At 51.9% G+C, this 24,763-nt stretch overlaps 11 protein-coding genes across 11 annotated transcripts; 5 read left to right on the top strand and 6 right to left on the bottom strand.

Moving 5' to 3' along the window:
- Window positions 1-533: 533 nt before the first annotated feature.
- Window positions 534-1,584, top strand: AYO20_07208 (hypothetical protein; the record flags this gene model as incomplete). The annotated part of the gene is made up of 2 exons (XM_022645495.1): window positions 534-628; window positions 684-1,584. The coding sequence occupies 2 exons, from the start codon at window positions 534-536 to the stop codon at window positions 1,582-1,584; spliced, it is 996 nt and encodes a 331-aa protein (XP_022498534.1).
- Window positions 1,585-1,820: 236 nt separating this feature from the next.
- On the bottom strand, window positions 1,821-2,228 carry AYO20_07207 (hypothetical protein; the record flags this gene model as incomplete). The annotated part of the gene is made up of 1 exon (XM_022645494.1): window positions 1,821-2,228. One exon carries the CDS (start codon window positions 2,226-2,228, stop codon window positions 1,821-1,823), a length of 408 nt encoding a protein of 135 aa, XP_022498533.1.
- A 136-nt stretch (window positions 2,229-2,364) lies between these two features.
- On the bottom strand, window positions 2,365-2,977 carry AYO20_07206 (hypothetical protein; the record flags this gene model as incomplete). The annotated part of the gene is made up of 2 exons (XM_022645493.1): window positions 2,365-2,705; window positions 2,782-2,977. The coding sequence occupies 2 exons, from the start codon at window positions 2,975-2,977 to the stop codon at window positions 2,365-2,367; spliced, it is 537 nt and encodes a 178-aa protein (XP_022498532.1).
- A 1,392-nt stretch (window positions 2,978-4,369) lies between these two features.
- AYO20_07205 (hypothetical protein) lies at window positions 4,370-6,733 on the bottom strand (the record flags this gene model as incomplete). Its single annotated transcript, XM_022645492.1, has 1 exon — window positions 4,370-6,733. The coding sequence occupies one exon, from the start codon at window positions 6,731-6,733 to the stop codon at window positions 4,370-4,372; it is 2,364 nt and encodes a 787-aa protein (XP_022498531.1).
- Window positions 6,734-8,000: 1,267 nt separating this feature from the next.
- AYO20_07204 (hypothetical protein) lies at window positions 8,001-9,398 on the top strand (the record flags this gene model as incomplete). The annotated part of the gene is made up of 1 exon (XM_022645491.1): window positions 8,001-9,398. The coding sequence occupies one exon, from the start codon at window positions 8,001-8,003 to the stop codon at window positions 9,396-9,398; it is 1,398 nt and encodes a 465-aa protein (XP_022498530.1).
- A 639-nt stretch (window positions 9,399-10,037) lies between these two features.
- AYO20_07203 (hypothetical protein) lies at window positions 10,038-10,496 on the bottom strand (the record flags this gene model as incomplete). Its single annotated transcript, XM_022645490.1, has 1 exon — window positions 10,038-10,496. One exon carries the CDS (start codon window positions 10,494-10,496, stop codon window positions 10,038-10,040), a length of 459 nt encoding a protein of 152 aa, XP_022498529.1.
- A 1,717-nt stretch (window positions 10,497-12,213) lies between these two features.
- Window positions 12,214-12,696, top strand: AYO20_07202 (hypothetical protein; the record flags this gene model as incomplete). The annotated part of the gene is made up of 1 exon (XM_022645489.1): window positions 12,214-12,696. One exon carries the CDS (start codon window positions 12,214-12,216, stop codon window positions 12,694-12,696), a length of 483 nt encoding a protein of 160 aa, XP_022498528.1.
- Window positions 12,697-12,826: 130 nt separating this feature from the next.
- AYO20_07201 (hypothetical protein) lies at window positions 12,827-14,126 on the bottom strand (the record flags this gene model as incomplete). Its single annotated transcript, XM_022645488.1, has 2 exons — window positions 12,827-13,551; window positions 13,598-14,126. 2 exons carry the CDS (start codon window positions 14,124-14,126, stop codon window positions 12,827-12,829), a joined length of 1,254 nt encoding a protein of 417 aa, XP_022498527.1.
- A 789-nt stretch (window positions 14,127-14,915) lies between these two features.
- Window positions 14,916-18,203, top strand: AYO20_07200 (hypothetical protein; the record flags this gene model as incomplete). The annotated part of the gene is made up of 3 exons (XM_022645487.1): window positions 14,916-15,097; window positions 15,144-15,176; window positions 15,221-18,203. The coding sequence occupies 3 exons, from the start codon at window positions 14,916-14,918 to the stop codon at window positions 18,201-18,203; spliced, it is 3,198 nt and encodes a 1,065-aa protein (XP_022498526.1).
- Window positions 18,204-19,414: 1,211 nt separating this feature from the next.
- AYO20_07199 (hypothetical protein) lies at window positions 19,415-20,653 on the bottom strand (the record flags this gene model as incomplete). The annotated part of the gene is made up of 1 exon (XM_022645486.1): window positions 19,415-20,653. One exon carries the CDS (start codon window positions 20,651-20,653, stop codon window positions 19,415-19,417), a length of 1,239 nt encoding a protein of 412 aa, XP_022498525.1.
- Window positions 20,654-22,060: 1,407 nt separating this feature from the next.
- AYO20_07198 (hypothetical protein) lies at window positions 22,061-23,662 on the top strand (the record flags this gene model as incomplete). Its single annotated transcript, XM_022645485.1, has 4 exons — window positions 22,061-22,414; window positions 22,470-23,219; window positions 23,276-23,420; window positions 23,469-23,662. The coding sequence occupies 4 exons, from the start codon at window positions 22,061-22,063 to the stop codon at window positions 23,660-23,662; spliced, it is 1,443 nt and encodes a 480-aa protein (XP_022498524.1).
- Window positions 23,663-24,763: the final 1,101 nt, after the last annotated feature.

Below are 24,763 nucleotides of genomic sequence, written 5' to 3'. Positions count from 1 at the left end.
TTGCAGCAAAGATGGTATCCTCCATGCCCCGTCATTGGCATAGTCTCTGGTGCCGTAGGTTGCCCAGGCGGCTAGGAGGAAGCCGACGTACCAGGCACAGTTATACAGTGCCGTGATGATGCCGCGATGCGTGGGATACGCAGTCTCTGTCGTTAAAACGGGAGCGGACCCAGCAACACAAGCTGATGTTCCCCCGATGAAGAGGCGTCCTATCACGAACATTGCGGGATTGATCGCTCCGGCCCGAAGGCCCGCGCCTAGTGCAAGTCAGAAATACCCAATGGCAGTGGTCTTCTTCCGACCAAAACGATTGCACTGCAAAGACATCCATCGGGGAATCTCGGGAAGTGCCAGATTCAGCCTAGCTCGCGACCATGTTCGCAAGGGTTGGGGAATACCTGGCAATGTATGGTGAGCCCATCTGTTTGTTCTACTTCTCAGTACATACTTCTCTTCTGTGTCCCCTTGCTAAATAATTGCAGCGAGAGAGACTTGTACTACACAAAAAACGTTTGCTAGGTTTCCGAAAGACAATGAATTCATCAGGCAATTCCAGTACACCACAAATACGATGGGGTATCATAGGTAACGCACTCTTCGAAGGCTTGCTCAGCATCTCTGGAGAAGGGTAGAATCTTTGCAGCGAAATATCCATCCTGCACATCCATCACTGTGTACGGTAGCTATCGCGAGGTCTATTGTGATCCTGACGTGGACGTTGCGTATATTGGCACAATCCACACATTTCATGAAGAAAACTGCCTCGATGCGATAGCTGCAGGCAAGAATGTTGTCTGCGAAAAGCCCTTCACAATCAACTCAAAAGAAGCGCGAGAAGTGATTGAAGCGGCAAAGGCACGGAACGTTTTCCTAATGGAAGCCATGTGGACACGTTTCACGCCTTTGGTGCACAGCTTGCGCAAGAAGCTCTTCGAAGAGAAAGTTATTGGAGATATTCAAAGGACTTTCTGCGACTTTGGCCTCGACATGAACATATCAAGTCTTGGCCCCGAGTCCAGGCTGAAAAACCCGAACTTGGGGGCCGGATGCTTACTAGACATTAGAATTTATTCCTTAACCTGGGGACTTCTGACCCTGGACCCAAAACTTGGTGACCAGCGAGAGACACCAATAGTGGTCAGTATTCAGAGTCTATCTGACAGAGTGGACCACAGCACCAGTATCTTGCTCAAGTACTATCCCAGTGGAAGGCACGGAATACTGACAGCTACCACTTTGGCTAAAAGCGGTCGCGAATTCTGTCGAATAGAGGGGAGCCAAGGACATGTGATTGTGGAAGGCCGCGTCGCGTCGGCACCAGAGTCGTTCACCGTGTCGCCAAAGAATACCACCTCTTCTGCAGTAGGAGATGCGAAAGCCGAGCGAGCCCAAAACGACCACCAGCGTTACACATTCGAGAAGCTCGGTCGCGGATTTTATTGGGAAGCAGACGCTGTAGCTATCGATATAGCTGCGGGGAGAACACAGAGTCAAGTCATGCCGCTCTCGGAGACCCTCAAGACCCATGAGATCATGGATGAGGTCAGGAGACAAGGAGGGGTGCAATATCCGCAAGATCAGTAGTGTCGCAGTTGCCACAGATGGTATATAATGACTTCGGATTGACAAAACCAAAACAACAATTATGATAAATGACCGAGGGACGGAATTTTGGTCTTCCTTCAAACCCCTTGTGCATTCTCAGGGGTCGCTCTTTGATTCACCCTTTCTTGATTGTACGTAGTCGACTTTCGGCTATTTTGCAAGGCAGATGCCTTCTGCCAAGGCCAAGACTAGTGGAATATTTTCTTCTTCGAACATTAGTCTCCGGCGTCGACTCTTCCCATACGTGAGAGGATCAGGTTGCCGTGTGTGTCGAATTGAGCCTGCTTGAACTTTCGTGAAGATAGCCTGCTTTCGAATACTCCGTCAAGTTGCCACGAAGTTCGGATCGCAGTCTCGGGAATGGTGAAGAATCTAAGGAGAAACAAAATGAGGGCGGCTCCGCCGAAAAGATATCCCATCTTCAGGCCGAGGTCTGTCCCATCCGGCTGGAAGAGTTCTGGAATGGCCCAGGACAAACCAAAGGAGACTAGGGCATTAACCAGGTTCACCAAGGCATTGGTCTTTGCCCGAAGACGGTTCCTAGGTATCTCGCCGTTGATAGCGAACGCTGTGGTCCCTACTGAGATTTTCTTAGTGAACGTGTCCTCAGAGACAAACTGCATAATGTTAGGGATGAGATTTCCCCCCATCTCCCCAGCCGAAAGAGTGAACTTTTCTGGAGACTGCTTGACCCAACAGGAGCGGGTTTGAAGTTGTATGTATAGTAGGCTCGCAATTAGCCCGATGCCCTGGTTTATTCTAGTTTCGACGAGATGTCGTTTGGGGATGCGGAATCTGAGACTCTTTATTCGACTCATCGGGCAGCGTTGTCGAAGAGCTGTCGAGTTTCGAGGTGCTGTCACGGATAGCTTGGGGGGTTTTGCTCGCATGTTGAGGTGTGGCTTCCATATTTGAATTGGAAATGAGAGACTCGTCATTTCCAGTTGCTTCTTGAGTACTGAGCTCTTTTCTTGATCGAGCCTCTAGACCGTTCTCTTGCTCACCAGCTCCAGCGCTGTGATCTTCACCGAGAGCAGCCCTTGCGCCCCTCCAAGATGCTTCTTTCACATACTGAAATTCTGCTTTCATATGTTGAACTTCTTTTTTTTTTCATATGTTTGACTTCTGTCGACAGCTGCTCTGGGAAAATTTTCAAGCTCGACCGTCCCTGCTCACGCAACTCGCTCCTGGACTGGTGGCCGCGCGAGGGCTCTTGGCGCTGCAGCCAGCTCTTGATCTGATTGAGACATTCCTCTTTGCCGTGAATCTCGATATGATTGAGGAGCTCCTCTACGATTTCGGAGCCATAAGGCTGGCCCCCACTGGTTGCATGTCCGGCGAGCCAAGACGGACTTTGGTTGAAGGACGACATGGCAAGGAGATTTTCTTGACTCAGTGAGCATCTATGACATTCGTCCTGTGGGTTTCATGCAATTCTTAAGGCTCGAGGAATGCGGGGTTTGAGCGGGCAGCCGCATGCTGCCTGATCCCACGCCTCGCCCGATCAAAGTGCGAGCCGCACATCGACGCCCAATCGTCCACGCAGGAGAATCTCGGGATTACTTCCCAATAGAGCCTCGGGAGTGCATGCATTGGCTGCCGGCAATGCTTTGGGCTCGGAATTCAGGGTTCTCCAGTATTCTGTCGGGCAGCATTTTCAGAGAAGAGCCCCCACGCCTCCAAAGCCTCCTTGCCAGCTTGCCGTCTTCTGCCTGGCCCGAGATCACATCGATTCCGACTCTGTGCAAATGATGCATTCGAATCGGATTCGTGTAACTATTCAATCGGGCGGCTCTGGTTGTCACAGTACAATGCCTCAGCCTCGCACCTCAGCCTCGCCGACGACCTTCGCCGCAGAGTCTGCGCGGTGATTGGCCAACTCAACTGCGCAGGGCAGTGAGAACACGACTGTTACATGGGGTAGTCGCTACATTAGTACTGCTGTCAGTCGGAGGTATGTAGAGAGTACTATATACAACGAGGTTGTCGTTAATCCATGCTTGTTCAAGCAGTTTCGATATGTATCTAACTGTTGTGGGCAGCTATCTGCAGGACAGTCGTCGCCAGAGTCGAACTACGACTCCACGGTGGGTGCACGGCGCTGGCAAATGAGTCGAGATTCAGGGATTCGTTAACTCGAAACGCTACCGAAAGCTGACATTTCCTGTTTAGAGTGATGGCATGGCCCGACACACTTTCAGGACGACTATCCCAGAAGTCCTCCGAACCTCGTATGATGCCTCTGCTCTGTGAGGGTGCCGCTGAGGGCCGTTTTCTTCTCAAAGTGCCCTAGTTCCAAAATTGCCAGTGAAATAGAATAACCTGCCTGCAACCTGCGTCGCCTTCCCTCGCCAGCTCGATGCTGTAGCAACGCCAGTGCTCCCGAGCTATTTGTGCCTCCGTCCGTGGTCGAGTCTGTTTCAAGAAGAGCCACAAGTCCTAGGAAGCCAGGGTTTTTCCCAACTTTCCAGCGCCGGTGGGCCCAAAATATACGTGTTCGACCTGTCTTGTTGTCAAACTAATATCGTAGGTCGGAGAGACCTGGATTTCAAAGGCTGCTATCGACGCGATGTATGGACCACGAAGCAGTACGTTACGACTTTCCCCTTTTGAGTTTTCGAGTCTGGATCCACCAGCAGAAGCACGACCTGGAATTTCAGTTGCTGCTGGAGCCCTGACGGAAGTTCCTGTCCAAGGGTAAGTCAAAAGTGTCCTGTGGCGAAAAATAAGCTGAAGCTGAAGAACATTAGCGGACTCACTTGATTCAGTCGTCACCTCGCTTCTTCACAGGTAGAGGTCCCTTCACTTTCCTCTTAGGTGCAGAAGATATAGATTGTCGGAGTCTAGGACCTTGGTTAGTCACAGGCTGGCTTCGTCTCGGTATAGAAGGGCCCGTCTCCGTCGCCTCACTCCTTCCGACGGCTCGGTCCAAGACTTGTGTTATCTTCTCGACGTCCTCTTTCTTTGACTGATGCTGCCGCTGTATTGCAAGATAATCCCACATCTTGGACTTCAAGTCAGGATTCCGACTGCAGATCCATCGCACGGCCGGCAAATTCTCATTTCCCAATAGCAATGCCCAATTAAGGTCGTACAGTTCGGGAGCGTGGAGACGTTGCCACGATTCCGGAAGTTTGCTAGGGAGTTCGAGTTCCTTCTTCCAGTTGTCCCCCACAGATTTTTCAGTCCTGCCGCGGGTGTCGTCTCTCATACCAGCGCGGTCATTAGCCATGGTGTTCTTCGAAGGCTTCCTATCCTCCAGAGCTTTGTCCAACTTCTGCATGACATCTTCGGCCTTGTCCCCCGCCGGGCTCTCGACACAGTCTTCACCTAGAGTGACTAGGTAGCTCTCCGCCGTCTCAAGCGGCGTCTTGTCGTGCACCATAACTGTCCCGACATAGCGGCACTTCAGGGCGGGGTTGCCTTCGGGGTTAGACAGTCCGTTTGAGAATACCAGGACAGCCTGGCTGCCATTACTCTCGCAGGGTTGCAGAAGCAAGCACCATTCCCATTTCTGGAGAGCCAATTCAACCTGGAGCGTTGCTTGGGCGTCATTCCCGACCATTGTGATGCTGTTGCGGGCGTTCTCATCTTTGAGCCGATGACAGCGCCATCTACCCTGGGCCATGCCATTTCCGTTGACTTGGAGCATTGATCGCTCTCGAGTCCCGATCGCGCTCGGCATTCCCGCGGATGCATCAAAGGGCAGATCATCCAATGTCGCAGGGCACCATGAGAAACCTGCCCCCCCATTCATGGTTGATTTGGCATGCAATAGGCATGTGTTAGGGATCCATTTTAGCTTCTTGATGATTTCCTGGACTCTGCTGCAGGGGTCGTCACTATTGTTCTCTGTGTCTTTCAATTTTGCCAAAAGAGCGGCGATGACCACGCGGTCAGACTGCCAGGAAGTAACCCGTTGGGAGAGGATGGCTAGCAGGTCGCCCACGTCCGAAACCTCTCGCTTCAATCGCCGGATCAGCTGGCTGGCAAGCCAGTGGCCCATTGAGGATGTCTTCGGGTCGGTGGCCAGCAAGTCGTCGAGATCCTTGATCGTTGGTTTTTGCTCGTCACCAGCAGGTTTGAGTAGGACCTTGACCTTTTTGGAGAGCGCCAGTTCCACCGCTGTCCAGCCGCGCGTGAACCAGGACGACAATACAAGTGCCAGGCAGGGGGTTCCGTCTTCACGCCAGGGAGTCTGCAGAAGGGATGCTTCGTGGATGATGGTGCAATGGGCTTTGGAATAATTCTCGTGCATTCTATTCATGGCCTTGTTGCGAGCCTTTTTGGTCACTGGCATCGACACGGCGTCCCACCATACAGCCTCGCAGCCCACATCCTTAGCAATGCCCATGAAATATTCGAATAGACACTTGTTCGTGCCATCACTCGAAACTCCCACGCCAGTTCCATCAGCCCAGACGTGGGAGATGGCGATGTATTTCACTTCCCAGTTCTCGGCCAATTTTCGATCTCTCTTCCAGGCAGTGGGTAAATTCTTCTCGACTGCGGCACAGAGCTCCTGTTCTTGTCCTGATTTTCTGTTCTGTTGCTGGTTCGATGTCCCGTTCTGTTCTTGTTCTGAGTTCTTGCTTTGTGCTTGTTTCGGCCTCCCAAAAGTTAGTTTTTCACAAGAAATTCCAGTGCAAGGAGGCTTATGCAACTGCTGTACATTCGTACTGTTCATCGCGGCTAGATAGCACGTCCCTGCAGTGCATTTGGGATGATCCGAACGCCTAAAATTGTCTTCGTTTTTTTTGAGAATTTCAACAATATGCGGAATATCGCACTTCTTGCGAGGGCAAGCGTTGACCATGTTCCAAAACCATCGCTTGCATATTCCGAGAGTATCGACCGTAGTAAGAGCCTTTCCAACAGCGTCATTGGTTAAATGAGACGGGAGAAAGTCATGATTCCATTGGGTTTGGCTGGGGCTGACATCGCTTTCGTACTGGATAATCAGGGCCATCCAGTAGATGACATTGATGACTTCGCCAACAATTTCTGACCTTTCCTCAAGGCCACTGTATTCGAAGCCCTCCGACATGATTCTGTTGCTGCTGTGGGGCAGGGCTGCATGGTTGTACAAAAGCTTGCAGCACTCACGCACGATATCGATGCCGTACATTGTGGCTGCAAGACTGTCGGACGCAGGACGGCGATGAAACGCCTCGCACGACATCAATACGATGGCCCACTCTCTGAATTGTGGCCATGCCCTGCAACTAGGTGCAGTCCTGAGGCACTGTTCTCTCAGCTCCCGGCACCTCTGGTAGGTACAGTCGATGATATTCATCCTCTCGCAAAGCTCGAGGAGAGCCTGGAGAAATGTTCCTTTGTATTCACCCTCGACAACCAGAGGATGTCTGAGTGTAGAATTGCTGCATTCAGAAGCATTTGGAGATCTCTCCAAATTTAGGAGGGGCTGCGTTTTATGATTTGTGTCGGAGGTAGGTTCTGAGTCTTCGCGCCACGGAGCATTCGGGAGACGGTTGCTTTTGTCCTTTCGCATCGCATCCCAGAACGCGTATGCTTCGCGACATGAGTGTTCCGTCATTTGGTTCACGGGTATGGTGTGACAAACCACGGTCTAGCAGACTGAATTTAGTGGATTGACGAGGCTAGAGCGAGGGTAAAATTAGTGATAAGAATGGGATATCTTCGTTAGACAGGTAAGTTGAGAACCGGGTTGAACTGCAACGAGAGCAAAGAAAGGGCGTGGGAAGTGACAAAATAGATTGACCTGCTGCTCCTACGCGGGTGAAGCCTTTGGGTCTGCTTATAAGAAGAGGTTCGCGCTTCCCCTAACATGCACAGAGCCCTTGTGTCCTCACTTTTGCCTTGTGGGCTGACTCAAGGTTGACTCGTAGCCCGAGCATTTTGCACTTTAGAGGCTCCAGGGCCGCCAAATCCTTAACCGGTGTGGCTGCCTGAGGCTAGCAAGGCTCATAACAGAAGTCCTGAGGGGCGCTTATCGACGGGCCTTCACGTAATTTGTCCAAACGGGAAAGCCGGGGACACATTCACCCAGAGGCAGACAGGATCCCTACGTGAATGCCTGCACCTCGTCCAAAGAGGAACAGACGTCTGTTCAATAGGCTTTCGCCACGTTATCTGGTATCCGAGGGAGGGGCGCAAAGTACAACCACCAGGCAAGTGACGCCAGGTTGATATATTTGCACAGCAATGATACGAGCCAATGAGAGACGACAGGCACTCTAGTTAGATACAGCATCCCTCAAGAGCCGCAGTGTTTACAGTGAAACTCCTCTCTCCATTCCTTCCACGACGATCGTCCTCCTTTTCAACCTCCTCACTTCTGCTACCTCCGGCTATAAGCCTCTCAACCTAGGCACGGAATCATACAGCGTCAAAGGACTAAACCCAGTACCAGGATGCGTTCAGACGTTGTGGAGGCGTCACGGGCCATTTTACGAAGAACCGACTGGGCAAAAGCACTGGCAGGAATCCTTCCATTGTCGACGCTTATTGATTTTGTGGATATTCCCCAGCATTTTCATGTCTTTCAACTGACAGGCTCCGCGCCCTTCTGGAGTTGGCCCATCACTCCGGCCAACAGTCGCGTTCTACTCTCCGATACGTATCTAGAGAAGCTTTGCTACCTCGATCGCGCCACCGGGAGCCACAGTCTTGTGTGTCTGGATGGCCGGTATGGGGACGAGTACCCGCTTGTCAATTCCAACACTGTGAAGCTCTGCCTATCCTCCTCGGCCGGCCTCCACACCAAGATTACAAACCCTAGCGACAACATGAACGATGCAGACAATCGCGTCCAGAGACTCACCGTTATCCACGTTCTCCGATCCTGGGAGAACCCTGCGGCGACGCGAACCGGACTAGGCCGCATTCTTTCTGGCAATCATGGCGGCACCTATGGGCTTGTCTCAACAATGGGATGGCTCCTTTGGGCCACGACCACGACCGCAGCGTGCATTCTAGAGTATTACATCGCCCTGGCGTCTCTCATTGCGGTTCCCTTAACAGGGTATGTGACGTGGCTCATCCATGGCCGGCGACCGCGTCGACTCCTCAAAAATTGCCAGAGTAGCACAAACCGCCTGGTTGTTGTGACTCCGCACATGAATGCTACGGACTGGATGGTCTTCTTCGGCGAGAAGCATACGATAAATTCTCTCCTGAACCTGCCGTTGGAGCCCGAGTCAGATGTGAGGAATTTGGGGCCATTCCCGGTTCTGAGAGCGCTCCTAAGGATTCTGGTCCTTGCACAGTGGGCTTTGGCCCTAGGCGCTGCGTCTGTCCAAGATTGGTCGGCCTACTTCATAACCTTTTGGGCCGCGGTTTGCATGGTGTCTCAATCCTACCTGCTCCGCCCCCATCTGCTCATAGGAGACTGGATGAAGCGTCATCTAAGGATGGAGATGCGAAAATACTCCACAGAGGTGAGCAGCCGGGTGGCGCTGCTCAATACCATCATGGCACTGAACCCAGATACTTTCACGAGGGCCACGGCCGAGAACGTAGATACTCCCAAAGAGTTCGATACAGATGGACTATCCTGGATTGACCCGATTCTCAAGCCTACCGCGCTCAGAACTAAGTGGGAAAAGGCAACACTTGCGGCAATGAATTCGAGAGGAGAGGTGCCTGGAGATGATTGGAAGCAAAAACACCGCGGAGTGTATGGAGAACGCGGAATTTGGGAGGGGATTCAGGTGGCGAATTTGATCAGGGATAAGGCCAAGCTGCCGGGACTTCAGGTGCCAGGTTGCGATAAAAGCATTGACAGTGACCCAGAGGAGGCCGCGGAATGAGCTTGCTCCTGATAGCCAACCTCGTCAAAGACATTCGGCTGAAAATAAAGACGTGGTAGCCCTCCGGCACAACGTGGGCTCTGCCAGTATAGATAGCACAGACTATTGCGGGGTGGAAGGACGATTCTTCGGGGATTTTATACAAATATATAAAATGTCAAAGTGGCGTAAGCACTACAGAACCTTGTAATTAATTTCCGCGAAGACCGACCGCACCTATTGGTACACTTCTAGGTACACTGATGGTACGCCCTAGGAACACTTATATTGGAATGGAGGTCCGGATTCGGTCGATGAGATCGCTGAGACTCAACCGAAGCTGGCGTTCCCTTTGACGTGCAACTTCGTTGACTTCAAGGTCTTCGAGACTCGGTGAGACTTTAGCTGTGCTAGACGGCCCAGCAAGAATGCAGAGAGATAGCGGTGGCTGTGCGGTCTGGATGTAAACGAGGACATGTACTTCAACAGGGTTCAACGGTGAATAACATGTTCGGATTCGACGTACTTTGGACTTCCGTTTATAGTACGGCAGGCATACACGTTAGACGGGAAGAGCCATGGCCAACTTATCGGGAGGCATATACAATTTTACAAGGGTAAACTGGATGGAGCGTAACACCGTGTACTTCTGAATGGGTGTTATACTAAAGTGATGAATACTCTCGTGGCGCCGCTTATGAACTCGCCCGAGTAGCACTGTGCCACTCCCAGTCTGCGGCAAGTGCGGATCCGGCCAGTCTCGTTGCCCTTCACGAGGAGGCAATGCGCAAACCCAGCGCCACAGTTGGCCTGGTGGCCGCAGTCCTTATTGCCACAGCCGACCTGGGCAATGAACAATGCCTGCACGCCGTCCATGTCGTCCGGATCATATGCGGGATCGTCCCAGAAGGCATGGGGCAAGAGAAAGGCGCCTCGTGAATGATTGTTTTCCAGCAGCAAGTGACGCTGCTCGGGCTGGAAGCCTGCGAGGTCTCGGAGCGGCTTCACCATGGCGTTCAGCACCAGTCGCTGCGACGGATTGAGACCCAATATGTTGTCCGAGTTGCTCTCGCAGCAATGCTGGCTCTTCTTGCCCGGCATCGAGTATGCGTGGACCATGGCATCGAGATGACTAATAGTAATTTGATCGCTAGTGAACTGGCGTGAGGCTCTTAGCCAGAGGTATCAACTCGTACGTCGGTGGGCCATGGTGGTAGGGATAACGGTTATCGTATAGTGATAACAACAACAGTATAGAAGGTCTTGATCAGGTCGATTCCATAACTTGATAGATAACTGTCCTCAACTCCTTGATTGAGTCGCTTGCTGTCCTAACTGATTGATCCTCTTGAGGGATCTCTGAGAAGGAAAAAGAGAAACTCAGACCTAATGCCTGAGATCCCACCAACCAACGATCAGGAGTGTCATCCTGTACATTGTACAGGTAATTTCCACAAATCACGTTCCAGCCTGCAATTCTCCCCATTACATTATATCGAAGATTAGGCGACAACGAGTCGTCCAATAGCACGACTGAAGTAGGAACGCAGTAGGTAGTATCGTCCCCGTTGTCCTCGAAATCGATTCGGGCCCTAAGGGGGCTAAGCACTGATCAAGAGACAGGCGTGTGCACCCTTTCCATCATAGAATTTAGTCTAGAGCCACGTCCTCATAACGCGGTCTTCAACGAGAAGTCACACGTCCTGATAACTCCGCTAGTGTAGGTGATGTTATTACGGTCTATAGCCCAAGACGAAGCCGCAAATACGACGTAGAAAGTGCCGGTCGTGGGCACAGCTGCTCAGACGTCAAAGGAGGTCGGCGTATCATTCGGTAGGTATAGGAAGGACGGAAAGGAAGGACGGAAAGGATGGACAAAAAGAGGAGAGGAAATAGGTTAGTAAGCTCATCGGCGATTGGGATCCATTGGATTGGAGTCGGAGAATCTGTACAGCCGGGGTCGTTGTCTGCATCAGGTTAAGTCAGTTACTCGAGTGTCGAATTGTTGAGTGGCTAAGCGTACTTTGCGAAAGCTGAGAGAGGAGGGGGGAAGGCGACCGCGTTCGGGGCTTATAGGAGAGGATCATAACTCGCGAAAATCCCCGGGGGGGGTTCCTTTCGCAATATATCCGCTGGCCTCTTCTTGAGCGGAGAATCGTGCTGTACAAGGCTTTAAAGAGTAGACTCGGCGACGTTGCTTTTGACACGGCCCGTATTTTCATTAGACACACTTAGAGCCTCGGTAGGCGCCGTGACGGCAGACTCGAAGGGGCCAATTACAGCCATTATCGTGAATCTCCACCGAGGTGAGCGAGGTTGGGCTTTGCACAGCCCGCGCCGAAGGTGAGTATAGGGCGGCATCACCCTAGGCCGGAAGCAGGGTGAGGCGGGAGCACTTTTTACTCATCTTGGCACTCCGGGAAAGGCTGCACCTTGCCATTCCCCCCACCCTTCAAGCTGCGGAAATCATCTCATCTGCTTCCCTCAAGCACCATCAATCCGTTTTGTGGACTCACCATTTAGTGAAACTCTTGATGCAATAATGTCTTGCTCTCTGTGTCATAACTCCTTTCAATTGAACAGGTGAAAATGTCAATTCTAAGACGCTTTTTTGCCCGTACACCAGCTGGCCCGCAGCGGTCGTTCGTGGCCCAAGTGATCACAATCGGTGTCACATGTGTTGCAGCATATTCATCATGGGCCCTGGTCGCACATCATTGGATCACATGCGCTGTATGTTGGTCTATTCCCTCCCCATGAGATTTACTTATGTCCGAGTCTTCGCTAAGCTGTGTTTGGCCAAAAGCCCTCTGAAGGTCCTTCGATGTACCCATCCATGCCCAGCAGCCTCTCCTACAACATATATTCACGAAGGTACAAGCGGGGAAAGAACATCAAGGCGGGAGATGTGGTGGTCTTTGAGAGCCCCATATTCCTCCGTGGCATAGCCTGCAAACGTGTTATTGGTATGCCCGGGGATTATGTCGTCCGCGACCCCTATCTATCTCCCACGGTGGGCGGAGCTCCGATCCCGGGTTTATACGAAGGCGATGCAGTACGGGAAGAGCCTGTCATGATACAGGTTCCGGAGGGCCATGTGTGGGTAGCCGGCGACAATTTGTCTTACAGCAGAGATTCTCGATTCTATGGCCCACTACCCATGGCTTTAATTACAGGCAAGACCTTGTATGTTGGCGATGGATATTTCAATTGGACGTCTTTCCGCAAACCGCAACTTCAACCAGTCCCCATTTCTGATAATACATTACAAGGATCCGTGGCAGGTGAAGCCCACCTAGGAGACACCCAAGCTACCTGAGAATACTAGACCTGAGCGTCTGAAACAAAATGCATGTCAAAAGCCAAAGAGAACGCAGAGTCTTATGGGATGCGGCGAGCAGCCGTTGGTATTGTACAGCAGGTGCTGGGAAGAGTACAGCTCAGCTATCTCATCCCCTCATCCTAGACGTATTACGCCTTTGATACGGCAGAGGCCCAACCTTCTTCCTCTTATACTCCACATCCGCACCGTCGATGCCTGCTCTCTGCATAATGGCAGCCGCACTTTCATCCCATTGTGTCCGGAACAACGAAGCACTAATGGGACTGAGCATGTGACGACTCATCATACTGCGTACTGTGAATCCATCACGCTGGATCTTTTTCCTGGCAACCTCAAGATCAATCGGGATGTCGTCTTTTTGTTGCAAAATGATGATGGACAACCGATGATATGGACTGCCTTTCTGCGCGTAGGGTGGCAGCCATGGTAGAAGGACCTGGGAAGTCGGAGACAGGGTTGCCAGATCTATCGTGGCCTGTGTTGGTGAGATGATGACGTTGCATGCAAGATAGTGGCATCGGGAGTCAAAGGAGTCGGTCTCAACATTTGGCACATCTGGGTCGACAATGGCGATGGTGACCATCTTTTCGCCTCGCTCATAGGATTGTAGGGTCAAACGACAGGGGCTTTCGCTTATGTGCGACTCCACGAACTCGCCCGGTTGTACAATTCTGTTTCCAAACACTATCTTGACATCCAGAACAGGATCCACGTTTGGAATGACGTCTGGCACAACATTCATCTGTGTAATCCGTTGAACGAGGACTTTCCGCGGATACTCTCGCCACTTCCGTTCAGCCAGATGTCTGTAGATAGGTTTGCTCAGGTCACCTGAGAATGTTAGCAGGTATCAGCTGCTCTCAACATGTCTGCATACCTTTGCCATCTTCGAATCTCCTCTTCACATTGGGATCGTTGATGTCAGCCAAAATCTTGAGCTTCTCCAGCTCTGCGAGCATGCTGTTCAGCCTCCTTTGTTTGTAAACTTCCCCCCCGGGAAAGGTGCTTGGGTCGACATCCCGGAGACGAGCGATGCGAGCCCTCTCTGTCTCTATCTTTTTGAGTTTCTCAGCTCGGTCGGCAATGAGAATTTTGCGAGCTTCTTGGAAACATTGGTACGGCAATTCGTCGAAGGGAATACCAGGAGATTGCGCGAGTGCGGCGCGGCGTCTTCGAGATCCGACGGGAAATTGACCAGCTCTCAACAGCTTCCGTTCAAGTCGAGGAGCATGAACAGTAGCTGGATCGGGATTATGATAATAGGAGGGCTTCTGCGCTTGGACTTCTTGACAGGTCGAGCTTGTCGATGTGAAGGTTCGGAGAGCGGCTCTGGTTAACGGCACCTCAACCGTGAACGACCTCAGCGAATGCAGTAACAGCAAGCTAGGGGCCCTAGAAGGTGCCATGGTCGACAGGTTGGGCTTGAAACCTGCGCCGGTTGCAGATGCGGATTCGTGAAGAGCAACAACACGGGCCTCTCGATTGACTCCGAAAAATTGTTGGAAAGGGAATTTCGGAGGAGCAAACGCCCTAGGCTGCGTAGAAGCCGTCACGTGCTCAACAGGTACATGAACAGCCTGGCACGGGGCGTGGTGCACGTGCTTGACCAAGCTGCTCGTCCTCCCTGCGCCAACCACCAACAACCTTGCGGCCTCCTCTGCCAAACGAGATACTACTACGAGGTAGGTATACTTGCAACTACCACATCCCGACCGAAACAAGGCGCCCAGCGTATCTCCTCGCACATTCTTCCCGAATTTTTGGATCGGCCATTTGCCAGCCCTGCCAAGCTTCTCTGTAAGCATTATGCTAAGCATTGACGGCTTTGCTAGCGATCGAATCCACCCAATCCAAAGCCCAAGCGAAGCACGATCATAATCCACCAGGATCGTTCTAGGTAAAAGCCTCAGATCAGATAAGGATCTCCGGTACTCTTTTCATGGCATCGAGCATGCTTCATCTCCAACCAGGCGCATGCGTTTTATTACCGACTTTGCCAATTTCGACCGATGCGGCGCCCGTCGAGAATCCTACCACTACCAATTGATCGCGCTGAGTCATAGTAAACCTCCGTCTAACTTCGCCGAGTGCGGCCCGCGGACGTTGAAATTTCTTATGTAAACACTGACGGCTGAGCTTCGTTCCCAGTCTGCGTTTAAGCCTTCTTTCTACTCTTCGTCCTCGGAGCAGTAACAATGTCAGAAGTGGACAACGATCGCTCACAGACGATGCCTCAGGAAGAGGGCAAAAAGGGAGCTGCAAACATTACCGGTGATGCCGGCCCTGACGCCCAAGTTGCGCAGCCCAAACCGAGTATGTTGAAGAAAATATGGGCGAAATTGGGTCTCGATATTCCCACAGTTCTCTTGATGCTCAAGTAAGACCTTTCCGCTCGTTGTCGTCTCACAGCTAAATGGACACAGGGGAGGACTGCCTCCAGCCATTGCACTCGCAGCGTAAGTATTAGGGCTTCTTTCTAGACCGTCGCTCATATTTCCAGTTACCAGAGTGATGAGTGGGCGAAACAGTACTCGACCCTGGGATATCTAATCGCAATCACGTCTTTTTTGTCTCTCCCAATCCTCCCGCGGGCAAAATTTGTCCAGTCCATGGCAATATCCATCATCACGGTCTGCTTTGCTGCCGCCGTTTCCCTGCTGTCGATACAATGCGCTGTTGCTGCACGTCAACGAGGAGTCCACCCCCCCAGCTCTACAACCACTGGTTCCTCTGGGAGTAAGCAAAGTCTGCAATACAGTTCGGCAGCCAATGTTACGGCCTGCGTCTGGCTGTTCTTCTGGCTATGGTTTGCAAATTCGATGCGGGCAGCCCGTCCCCAACTCTTCATCGTATCCATTCAATTCACCATCTTCGTGGTTGTCGCCTCTACTTATACTCCGACATTTCCGAATATGGCAGCTGGGATGAGCTTTGTGGATCGACTGTTGAAGGTGTTTTTGACTGGATATGCTTTGGCCACTGCTGTGTCACTGCTCGTAATACCATTTTCCTCGAGGCTGATCGCGAAAAAACAAATTGCCGGCGTTCTTGGCTTGATGAAAGCCTCTCTGTCCATACACACAGCCTATCTGCACGGTATCACCACTTCTCAGACAGGCAGCCCAGGGCTCTTGGACGAGAATGGGAACCCGTTGCCGCTACATGCGAATCCCGAAGCCCGGGTGTCCATGAAGTCTGCCGAAGAAGCAGCTCAGAAGTTGAAGGCAACAATCCAAAAAGCTAGTCAACTTTTTGGGCAGTTAAAGCTTGAGATTGGGTTTGCTAAGAAAGAAATCGGATGGGGTAAGTTGAAACCAGAAGACTTCGGTCAAATCTGGGAAAGATTGCAGCACATCCTCCTTCCAGTGGCTGGCTTGTCAACCTTTGTGGATATCCTTCAATCGGTGAAACGCCACAAGGCCGAAGGAGAAAATTTGATTTCCGACCTGGACGCCATTGAGGCTATCAGACGGCTCGAGGCGGAGGAATGGCATGAAGTTGTCGTCATGTCACGCGTTCCATTCTGGAAAATGAAGACCACTCTGATAGACGGCCTGAATCACGTTGCCTATGTGCTGGAACTCACGCCTCGACCAAAGAGTCCCGAGAAAGATATCGAGACCTCCGCAGGTACATCTCCAGCGCCAGGAGATCCTGCCTTTTGTGAGTACCTGAAGGAACAGATGGCCATTTTCCAAGCCCATCGGCAAGAAACAATGCAAAAGTGGTGTGAGAAAAAGGGTATAGAAGTGCCCGCGAGATTCTGGGAAGATGCATCCTCTCAATACAATTTCACAGACGCAAGCTCTGTCCACGAGACCGTTCGACAAAAGCAGAACCACCAACAACTATATCTGATCCTCTATCTCGAGTATCTCCTATTCGCAGTCTGTCAGGCCGTGTTGGCTTTTGTTCTATTTGCGGACTCGAAGGTGCGGGATGGCACCATGAGGAAGAACAGGCTGATATTTCCTGGTTGGAGACGGATTCGCAAACTGATGGAGAATGCATTCAAGCAAATGGACGCTAGCGAAGGGTTGCAAGACGGACCAGCGTCGGGTATCTACATCTGGGTCGGAGACTCTCTCCAGAGACACAAGGACCCAGAACACCTACCGCCGACGAACTTGTATCAGCGAGTGACAGACCGTCTGAGGATCATCCCTAAGTTTCTCGCATCTGATGCCGCGCAATTTGGCTTCAGGGCGGCAACTGCGAGTATCAGCCTGGCAATTATCGGCTACATCCGCCAAACCCACAGCTTTTATCTGGCCCAGCGTGGAATCTGGGCTGTGATCATGGTCGCTATCAGCATGGGTGCGCATGCCGGAGCCGGTGTCCAAGGATTCCTTCTCCGCATCCTGGGCACTGCCATTTCCATGGTCATTTCGATTACGGTGTGGTATATGGGTGACCAGAAACCCGCAGCTGTCATTCCGCTGATCTATCTGGTCTTCGTCTGTGGCATTTATGTGATACTAAAACACCCCAAACAACTCATCACGGCCGTCATCTCCATTGTCACCACCATTTTGATTATCGGATATGAGCTCCAAGATAAGAAGGTTGGCACAGAGGTGCTCAGCAGCAATGGACAAGCGTTCTATCACGTCTACCTGCTTGCTCCATATCGTCTAGTCAGCGTTGTGGCAGGTTTGACCGTCGCTTTCTTCTGGACCTACTTCCCGTATCCCGTCACCACGCACGCCACTCTCCGTAAAGACCTTGGCTCAACACTATATCTGATGGCAAACTTCTACTCTTGCATGCATTCCACCGTCGAACTCTGTCTTCGAACCAGGCCCGATCTCGCTATTGACAAGAAAAACGACCCCAAGCGCAAGCTGGACAAGGCCCGCCGCCGGGTATTCGACAAACTGATGGTTATGATGAATCGGCTCCGCGAACACAGCCAGTTCATCAAGTACGAACCAACATTTGGCGGGAAATTTCCCAAGGAGACTTACGACGAGTTGATTGTACACATGCAATCCCTCTTCAACTATATGGCGCTCACTGCATACTCGACCACGGCGTTCTCTCACGACGGCCCGGAATCCGAGTGGCTGAAGGATTTCAAGCGGCTCACCGAGAAATCGACAATCACCTCGCACGCGCTCACCTCGACCCTGTGCCTCGTCTCGGCCAGTGTCACAAACGCCCAGCCACTCCCGCCGTACATCAGCGTCACGCGGCCCATTGACATCGCCGGCCAACTAGCCATGATCGACCCAGGCATTCTGAGCATCAAGCACATCAACGAACCGTGCTACGCAGCGTTCGCCGTCCTGGAGATTGCAAGCATCCTCATTATGCAGGAAATGGTCGCCGTGCTTGCCAAGGTCCGCGACCTGGTCGGCGAGGTCGACTTCTCAGTGCACTTTGGTCCGTCTGGCTCCGTATCCCAGAGCGACTCAACCTTGGGCCAAAGGAAGGACCTAGCTAACGGTGACGAGGCTGGGGGAAAAGGCAAGGTTGATTGATTCGACCTTTTCTCCCTTAGGATTCAAAACACGAGGATACGCGTCGGGAAGTTGGTATCTTGTGAATGTAGACTTGGGTCTCCTTTTCTTCAGACCAAGTTTGGGTTGTGGTGGATTCCATTCAGCGATCATGTTATGCCATGCCATGCCATGCTACATGTATGTCTCAAAAGCTTCTTCACGGCGCATGTGTGCGCATCTCACTTTCGCCTTCTATAGCATCAACCCATGTGATTTACAGGCTACTGGGTAGACAAGCTATCCTGGAGGATACGTGTGTATGTGTATGTCTCTGTCTCTGTCTATTTGTCTGTCCCGACCCGTCTATTTCCAATCAAACGGTGCATTTCAAACTCGAAAATGGCATACCCCCTGGAGCACCACGTGTTTACGTACCTAGATATGTACGCATGTAAGTGTATGTATATGTATGTACACAACGACCCAGAACCATTTTTGATCCAGTCGCAATGATATCGATATAAGGACGGATCAAGCCTGTGACCAGTGCCCAATGACCAATGAACCAGTCAACGCACCAGAATCGGAATCGGAATCAGACCCGGATGCTGCTTTTACATGTATACATGCATGCATACATACACTGACACACATCTTGCGGTTTTTTTCTTCTTCTTGCTCTTCTTCTTCGTATCGCTATTGATATTGCTACTGCTATCGCTATGCTATTGCTATTGCACAATCCCAGCCTCAAACAGACAAGGTCCCTACCTCCCTGCCTACCTGCCGGCCTAGCATAGCCTAGCCTGGGTATCTTTCAAGAAATGCGCAAAGCATGACGCCGACAAATCAATAGCCATAACGCCAGCGCTCGAGGTCCAGGTCGAAGTCGAGGTCGAGATCGAGGTGGCCTCAGCGCACCCACCCGTCAATGGACCAGGCTTTCAATGCTTTTGAGCGTGACTCGCATCGCGGGATGGGACGCGGGCTAATGCTTTTCTGCCACCAACATATCCTCAAAGTCCAGAGGGGAAAAAAAAAACATCAGGTTCCCTTCAATGACGCGGTAGAACTACGCCCTCGGAAGAGAGGTGCGCGGGGGATAAAACCAGTATATTGTACAAATGGCTGGTTTTTGTTTTGGTCCAGGCAGTGATATAACACCGTGGACGACCAGACCATCAGCAAAGCCAAGCCAAGCATCATCACGTCTTGACCACTCGGAGTCCTCCGTCATACATCAGCTTTTCTCATTTGAACATACTCTCAAAATCAAAATCCATGTTCTCCATATTCTCCATGTTATCAATGTTATCCATGCTGTCCAGATCGGTCAAACCGTCATTGCCCAACGCGACATTGTCGTCGAAGTTCATGGCATTCGCGTTCAGGAAATCATCAAACTCATTAGGACCTAATGCGGGGAGCCCAAAGTCGTTAACATTGACATCGGCTGGCGGCTGGTGCTGGATCTGTGCATTGTTGATGTTATTGTCGGCACCCATGGGCCCTCCAATACCTCCCATACCACCTGTGGCGCCCACATTTGCGGCTAGAGGTAGTCCATTGACTGTAGATCCGGTGATGCCAAAGTTGGAGTCGTCGCCCGTTTGATTCGCATATGATTCGAGGCCAGGTAGAAGGGAGCTCAGTGAAGCGTCTTGTTGTATATTGAGGTGCGAAGGGTCTGCGCCAAACCCATCGCCCAGATTGTCGAGGTCAAAGTTCATGTCATTGTTGTTGCCGCCCATCATGTCCGCTGATGGCTCACCAAACATTGATTCGAAGTTGAAAGCCTCGCTGGCCTCGGCCGGAGTGTCTTGCGGAGTCGGCTTGGGAAACTCCTCCGTGGTTGTCTGTGTCATTGTACTCTCGGGTTGCTGCGCCGACTCGGGAGGCTTCTCCTGAGGTCTGGAAGCTGGTACGACAGCTGGCTGCGATGCCTTGATATCTGTGGACACGGAGACTTTGGGTTTATCGGGTGGTTTGGGTGTGGGGTTCTTCTCTGCTGACGAAGAAAGAGGTTGCGCCGTGTTGGTATTTGCCGTCACAGCTGGAGGAGGAGCCGGTTTCTGCGCCGGAGAAGGTTGTTGGGCCTTTGGCTGCGCTTGCACCGGACTCTCAGGCTCTTGTGTCTTTATGCGCTTGGGGGCATTTTCGCCGTCTGCAGGTTGCGCCGCCTCTTGTGCTTCTCTAGTCTCGTCGCGTTTCCTTTTCGCGCTTGCGGCACTATCTTCTCTTGCTTTGGCCTCACGCCGGGCTTTGTTCAGGGCCAATTGACGCTCAAGGTACCATTTTGCATCAAGGATCTGAACCTCACAGTCATCCAAGGCGTCCTGGAATTTTTTGGCTGTTTCGGCGAGCACTGCTTTTGTTGACTGCGCGTAGTTCAAAGGGTCTTTCATGGCATAGGCAATGCGGGTCACGGAACCCATAAACATGCCTTCGACGGTCTTTACCGGGTCGTAGGGGGGTTTAGCTGTCGCCATGGTGCCACAGCACAGCACAGCACAGCGACAGCGATTTCGCGGTAGGGAGCAGGGAGTCGCGAATGGGGGGGATTGTAAAGAGAAAATGCGCGCATTCACTAGAGTCAGGGACGAAGAGTCGCCATTATTGTGTCAAACGAAAGGAGATGTGTCAAAACCAAGTCCAGCTTTTGAGTGCAAACGTTTTCCTGTTGTTTCCTTCTGCGAATGATAGGACGGAGCCAGAAGAAGTTGATCTGGACCCGTGGGTCAGCGCCAGTCGCGACTTTGGAGGTGATCGCATTCGGAAAAGAGCCTCCGCAGCGTCACTAGCCCACAGGCCACGAAGCCCCAACCAGAGGCCTCGAGGAGCTTTGAGTTTGTAGGTGGGGGAGCTAAACCAACGCCTAAGCTGGCAAGCTGGGCGGCATGCAGTAGTAACCGTCGAAGCCGTCAAGCCCGTGCAAGCCTAAACCTGAGAGGACCCTCCTTTACGGGCAAAGATCGCGGGCACTCACCCCCCAACTGCGGGTGGGTGATGGTCATTCATCCTCACTCTGGTCAGTCAGCAGAGTCCGCAGCCAGGCTCACAGTGACGAAGTGCGATCCTCAAGCTACCGCCACCCACCACCAAGTGAATCTTATTATTTCGTCCATCTGCATCTCTTCCCACCCTCTCGTTCCTCCTTCGATATCCATCCCCATCTCACAGTATCCTTTCTTCTCATCTTCTCTTCCATTACTTGTCGTCGTTCTTCCTTCTAGTCGTCGATTGGCATTTGTGCATTGCAAGTTGGGCGTTGGGAAAAGATCTCGAGCGATTTCTTATCTCTCCTTTTCCTATCGTCTCTCTCCAGTCCCATCAGCTACATTACTTTTACTGTGTGGGCTGCGCTGTGTTGCTCTGCTCTTCCCACCCCCAGTTCTCCTGCTCTTACTACTACTACTACTACTACTACTACTACTACTACTACTACTACTACTACTACTACTTGTCAAACATCATCAGTTACTCCTCCCAGCCGCCTGACACTCGTCTCGGCGCGACCTCTTTTGCGGCCATCTTACCTATCACGCTTTCGAGTCCTTCCTCTCCTCCTTTCCATCTCCCTCTCCTTCGACTCTGTCGCGCTGCTCTCCTGGACTTGGTTGGCTTGTCACCTTGATAGCGAATTTGTCTCGACGTTTTCCAAGCGAAATTTCCTTTTACCTGCCCTCGATCCACTCGTCGCTGTTACGCCCCCCCGCAATCTTCCTCTCTCCAAGTACACTGGGCTACGAAAAAAATCCAAAGACACCTTGACGAGCTTCCATCTATCTACCTTACCGAACTCGCAATCCTCTGTTCTCGTTCGAGTCATTTCCGCCTGGTGCGCACTTTTGTACTCTTGATCTCTTGGAGTTGTCAGCCAGTTTACTTTGCTCAATATGACGGAAAACATTCCTCCTGCCACTTTGCCGCCACCACCTTCGACCGCTGGCGCTCCAGGCTACGATGGCGCCCCTGGCAGCAACGGACACACTGCCACTACCAGCATGGGCCCTCCGGCGTTGCCTCCGGTGGTCATTCCGCAAAACAATAATACTGTCGCGGCTCCCGTTACCCCCGGATCCGCCTTGTCTCCTTCCTCGGGCGGCGTCGTTCGACGAGCTGCACCAGAACCGAACAAGAGGGCGCTTTATGTGGGCGGCCTCGATCCTCGAGTTACCGAGGATGTTCTGAAGCAAATCTTCGAGACTACCGGCCATGTGGTCAGCGTCAAGATCATCCCAGACAAAAATGTGAGTTCCGTTTCCGACTGCACTACTCTTGCTCCTACTCACACAGTGGTTGTAGTTCAATTCGAAAGGCTTCAACTATGGCTTTGTCGAGTACGATGACCCGGGCGCAGCGGAACGCGCCATGACCACCTTGAATGGACGACGGGTACATCAAGCGGAGATCCGGGTCAACTGGGCGTACCAATCCAACGCGTCGAACAAGGAGGATACCTCGAATCATTTTCATATCTTCGTGGGCGACCTGAGTAACGAGGTTAACGACGAAGTTCTACTCCAGGCGTTTTCTGCTTTTGGCTCGGTTTCCGAGGCCCGTGTGATGTGGGACATGAAGACTGGTCGTTCTCGTGGCTACGGGTTTGTTGCTTTTCGCGAAAGAGCTGATGCTGAGAAGGCGCTCGCGTCTATGGATGGAGAATGGCTGGGTAGCCGTGCGATTCGTTGCAATTGGGCCAACCAGAAGGGTCAGCCGTCTATTTCTCAGCAGCAAGCCATGGCCGCAATGGGTATGACGCCTACAACGCCCTTCGGACACCATCATTTCCCGACACAAGGCATTCAGTCGTACGAAATGGTCGTCAACCAGACTCCGACCTGGCAAACGACGTGCTATGTTGGCAATCTGACGCCATACACGACCCAGGCAGATCTCATCCCCTTGTTCCAGAATTTTGGGTACGTGGTGGAAACTCGGTTTCAGTCTGACCGGGGTTTTGCTTTTGTCAAAATGGATTCCCACGAGAATGCGGCAATGGCCATTTGTCAATTGTCGGGTTACAATGTCAATGGCCGACCGTTGAAATGCTCGGTAAGCCATGGGCAGGAAAACCCCCTTTGCTTCGGATGGTCGCTAACTTGCATCAGTGGGGTAAGGACCGTCCTCCTACTGGTCAATTCGATACGTACTCGCCACAGACCTCGATTGGGTCTGCATCCACTCCCGGTGGCTATAATCCAGCCTCCCCATATTTTTCTCAATATGGTGGTCCTGGACCCATCACTCCTCAAGGTATGTCTGACGTCTAAGTTGTCGTCTGCCAAACTGATAATGTCCTAGGTCCAAGCCCGGGTGGTCGTGGTGCTTGGGATTCGAGCCATCTGGCAAGCCCCTACACTGCATCTCCGCAATCTGCGTTTGGCCAAGTCCCTCCATCAGCGGGGGGCTATGGACGTGGTCAGACAACTCCGGGAGGAATGTTCCAACAGCCACCACCTTCATTTGGCAGCAATTACCCAGGATACCAGGCATAGCTTACGCGAGACGGGAGGTATTCTTCGTTGTGCGAGATAGAGGACCAGGACAGGTTGATCGTCGGAAGGGGCACCGTGTTTTTCTTTATCTAGTGCTCCTTTTAAGGTGGCCTTTCCGCTTGAACTGGGTTCGAAGGGCCGGCCCTTTTAGCGCCTTAGCCATTGACGCCACTTCTCATTGTGCCCTCTTTCTGGTGATCTCTTCGCCGGCTGGTTTCTTGCGAGCGCTGTCGACCTGGACCTTTTCCGGAAGAGCCTGATGATGCTACCGTTTACAGGTCTTTGGACATTGATTGCGGTAACACAGCGCTTTGCTTCTCCTCGTCTCCGGCGGTCACCTGCGAGCGACTTACTGTTCAAGCATGTGTGAGTTATGAATATCCAGGCGTTGCTCTGCGACTTTGGGGTGTCGGGAGGATGGTATTAAGCACTAGTTGAAGGGGTGGATGTTCCGGGTGCAGCATGGCCCGCGTCAGTGTAGGGAGCACTTCCAGAGGTTGTAGATGAAGGTCAGCTATCAGCAGGATACCCCGGTCGGATATGACAATTAATGAACATGGACAGTTTTGAATTTCATTCAATCGTACCAGATTAGATCTTGCCCAAACACGAATCCTCGAAGGATGGCTGCTTTTTTACGATGCCGCATGTTCCGCCGCTGAGAGCTTCCGATAACAAAGGCCTTATATTATTCCTAAAGGGAGGTTTTGAGTTCCCAAGGCTATCGGTAACAAAGACCAGTGCATTGTGGGTGATTAGTCCTCGAGGGAACGTTGACAAAGCGCGGCGCGATCGATTGATCGATTGATCGACCGATTGACGAGTAAGAGGTAGTAGTGGACGGACCTCTCTGATTGCCTGGCTGCTTGGCTGCTTGGCTCGCACTGGACTGGATAGCTGGCCTCGTGGGCTTCCTGGGCACCTGGATTCTCTGGAAGGATCAAATACCCACTCGTGTATCAGTTCGTCTACCTATACCTCCCTGTCTGTAATCCCCCACGCGTAATCAGTTATCTACATAGGTAGTGTTCCCATGTAGTTTCTTGCGTGCGTGTCGTTTCCTCTTAGTCTCGATCGATCGATAGGATCATGCAAAGTATC

The sequence above is a fragment of the Fonsecaea nubica genome (genome assembly GCF_001646965.1).
Source record: "Fonsecaea nubica strain CBS 269.64 chromosome Unknown Scaff49, whole genome shotgun sequence".
Taxonomy (NCBI): Eukaryota; Fungi; Ascomycota; class Eurotiomycetes; order Chaetothyriales; family Herpotrichiellaceae; genus Fonsecaea; species Fonsecaea nubica.
This window is presented reverse-complemented; position numbering and strand designations above follow the sequence as displayed.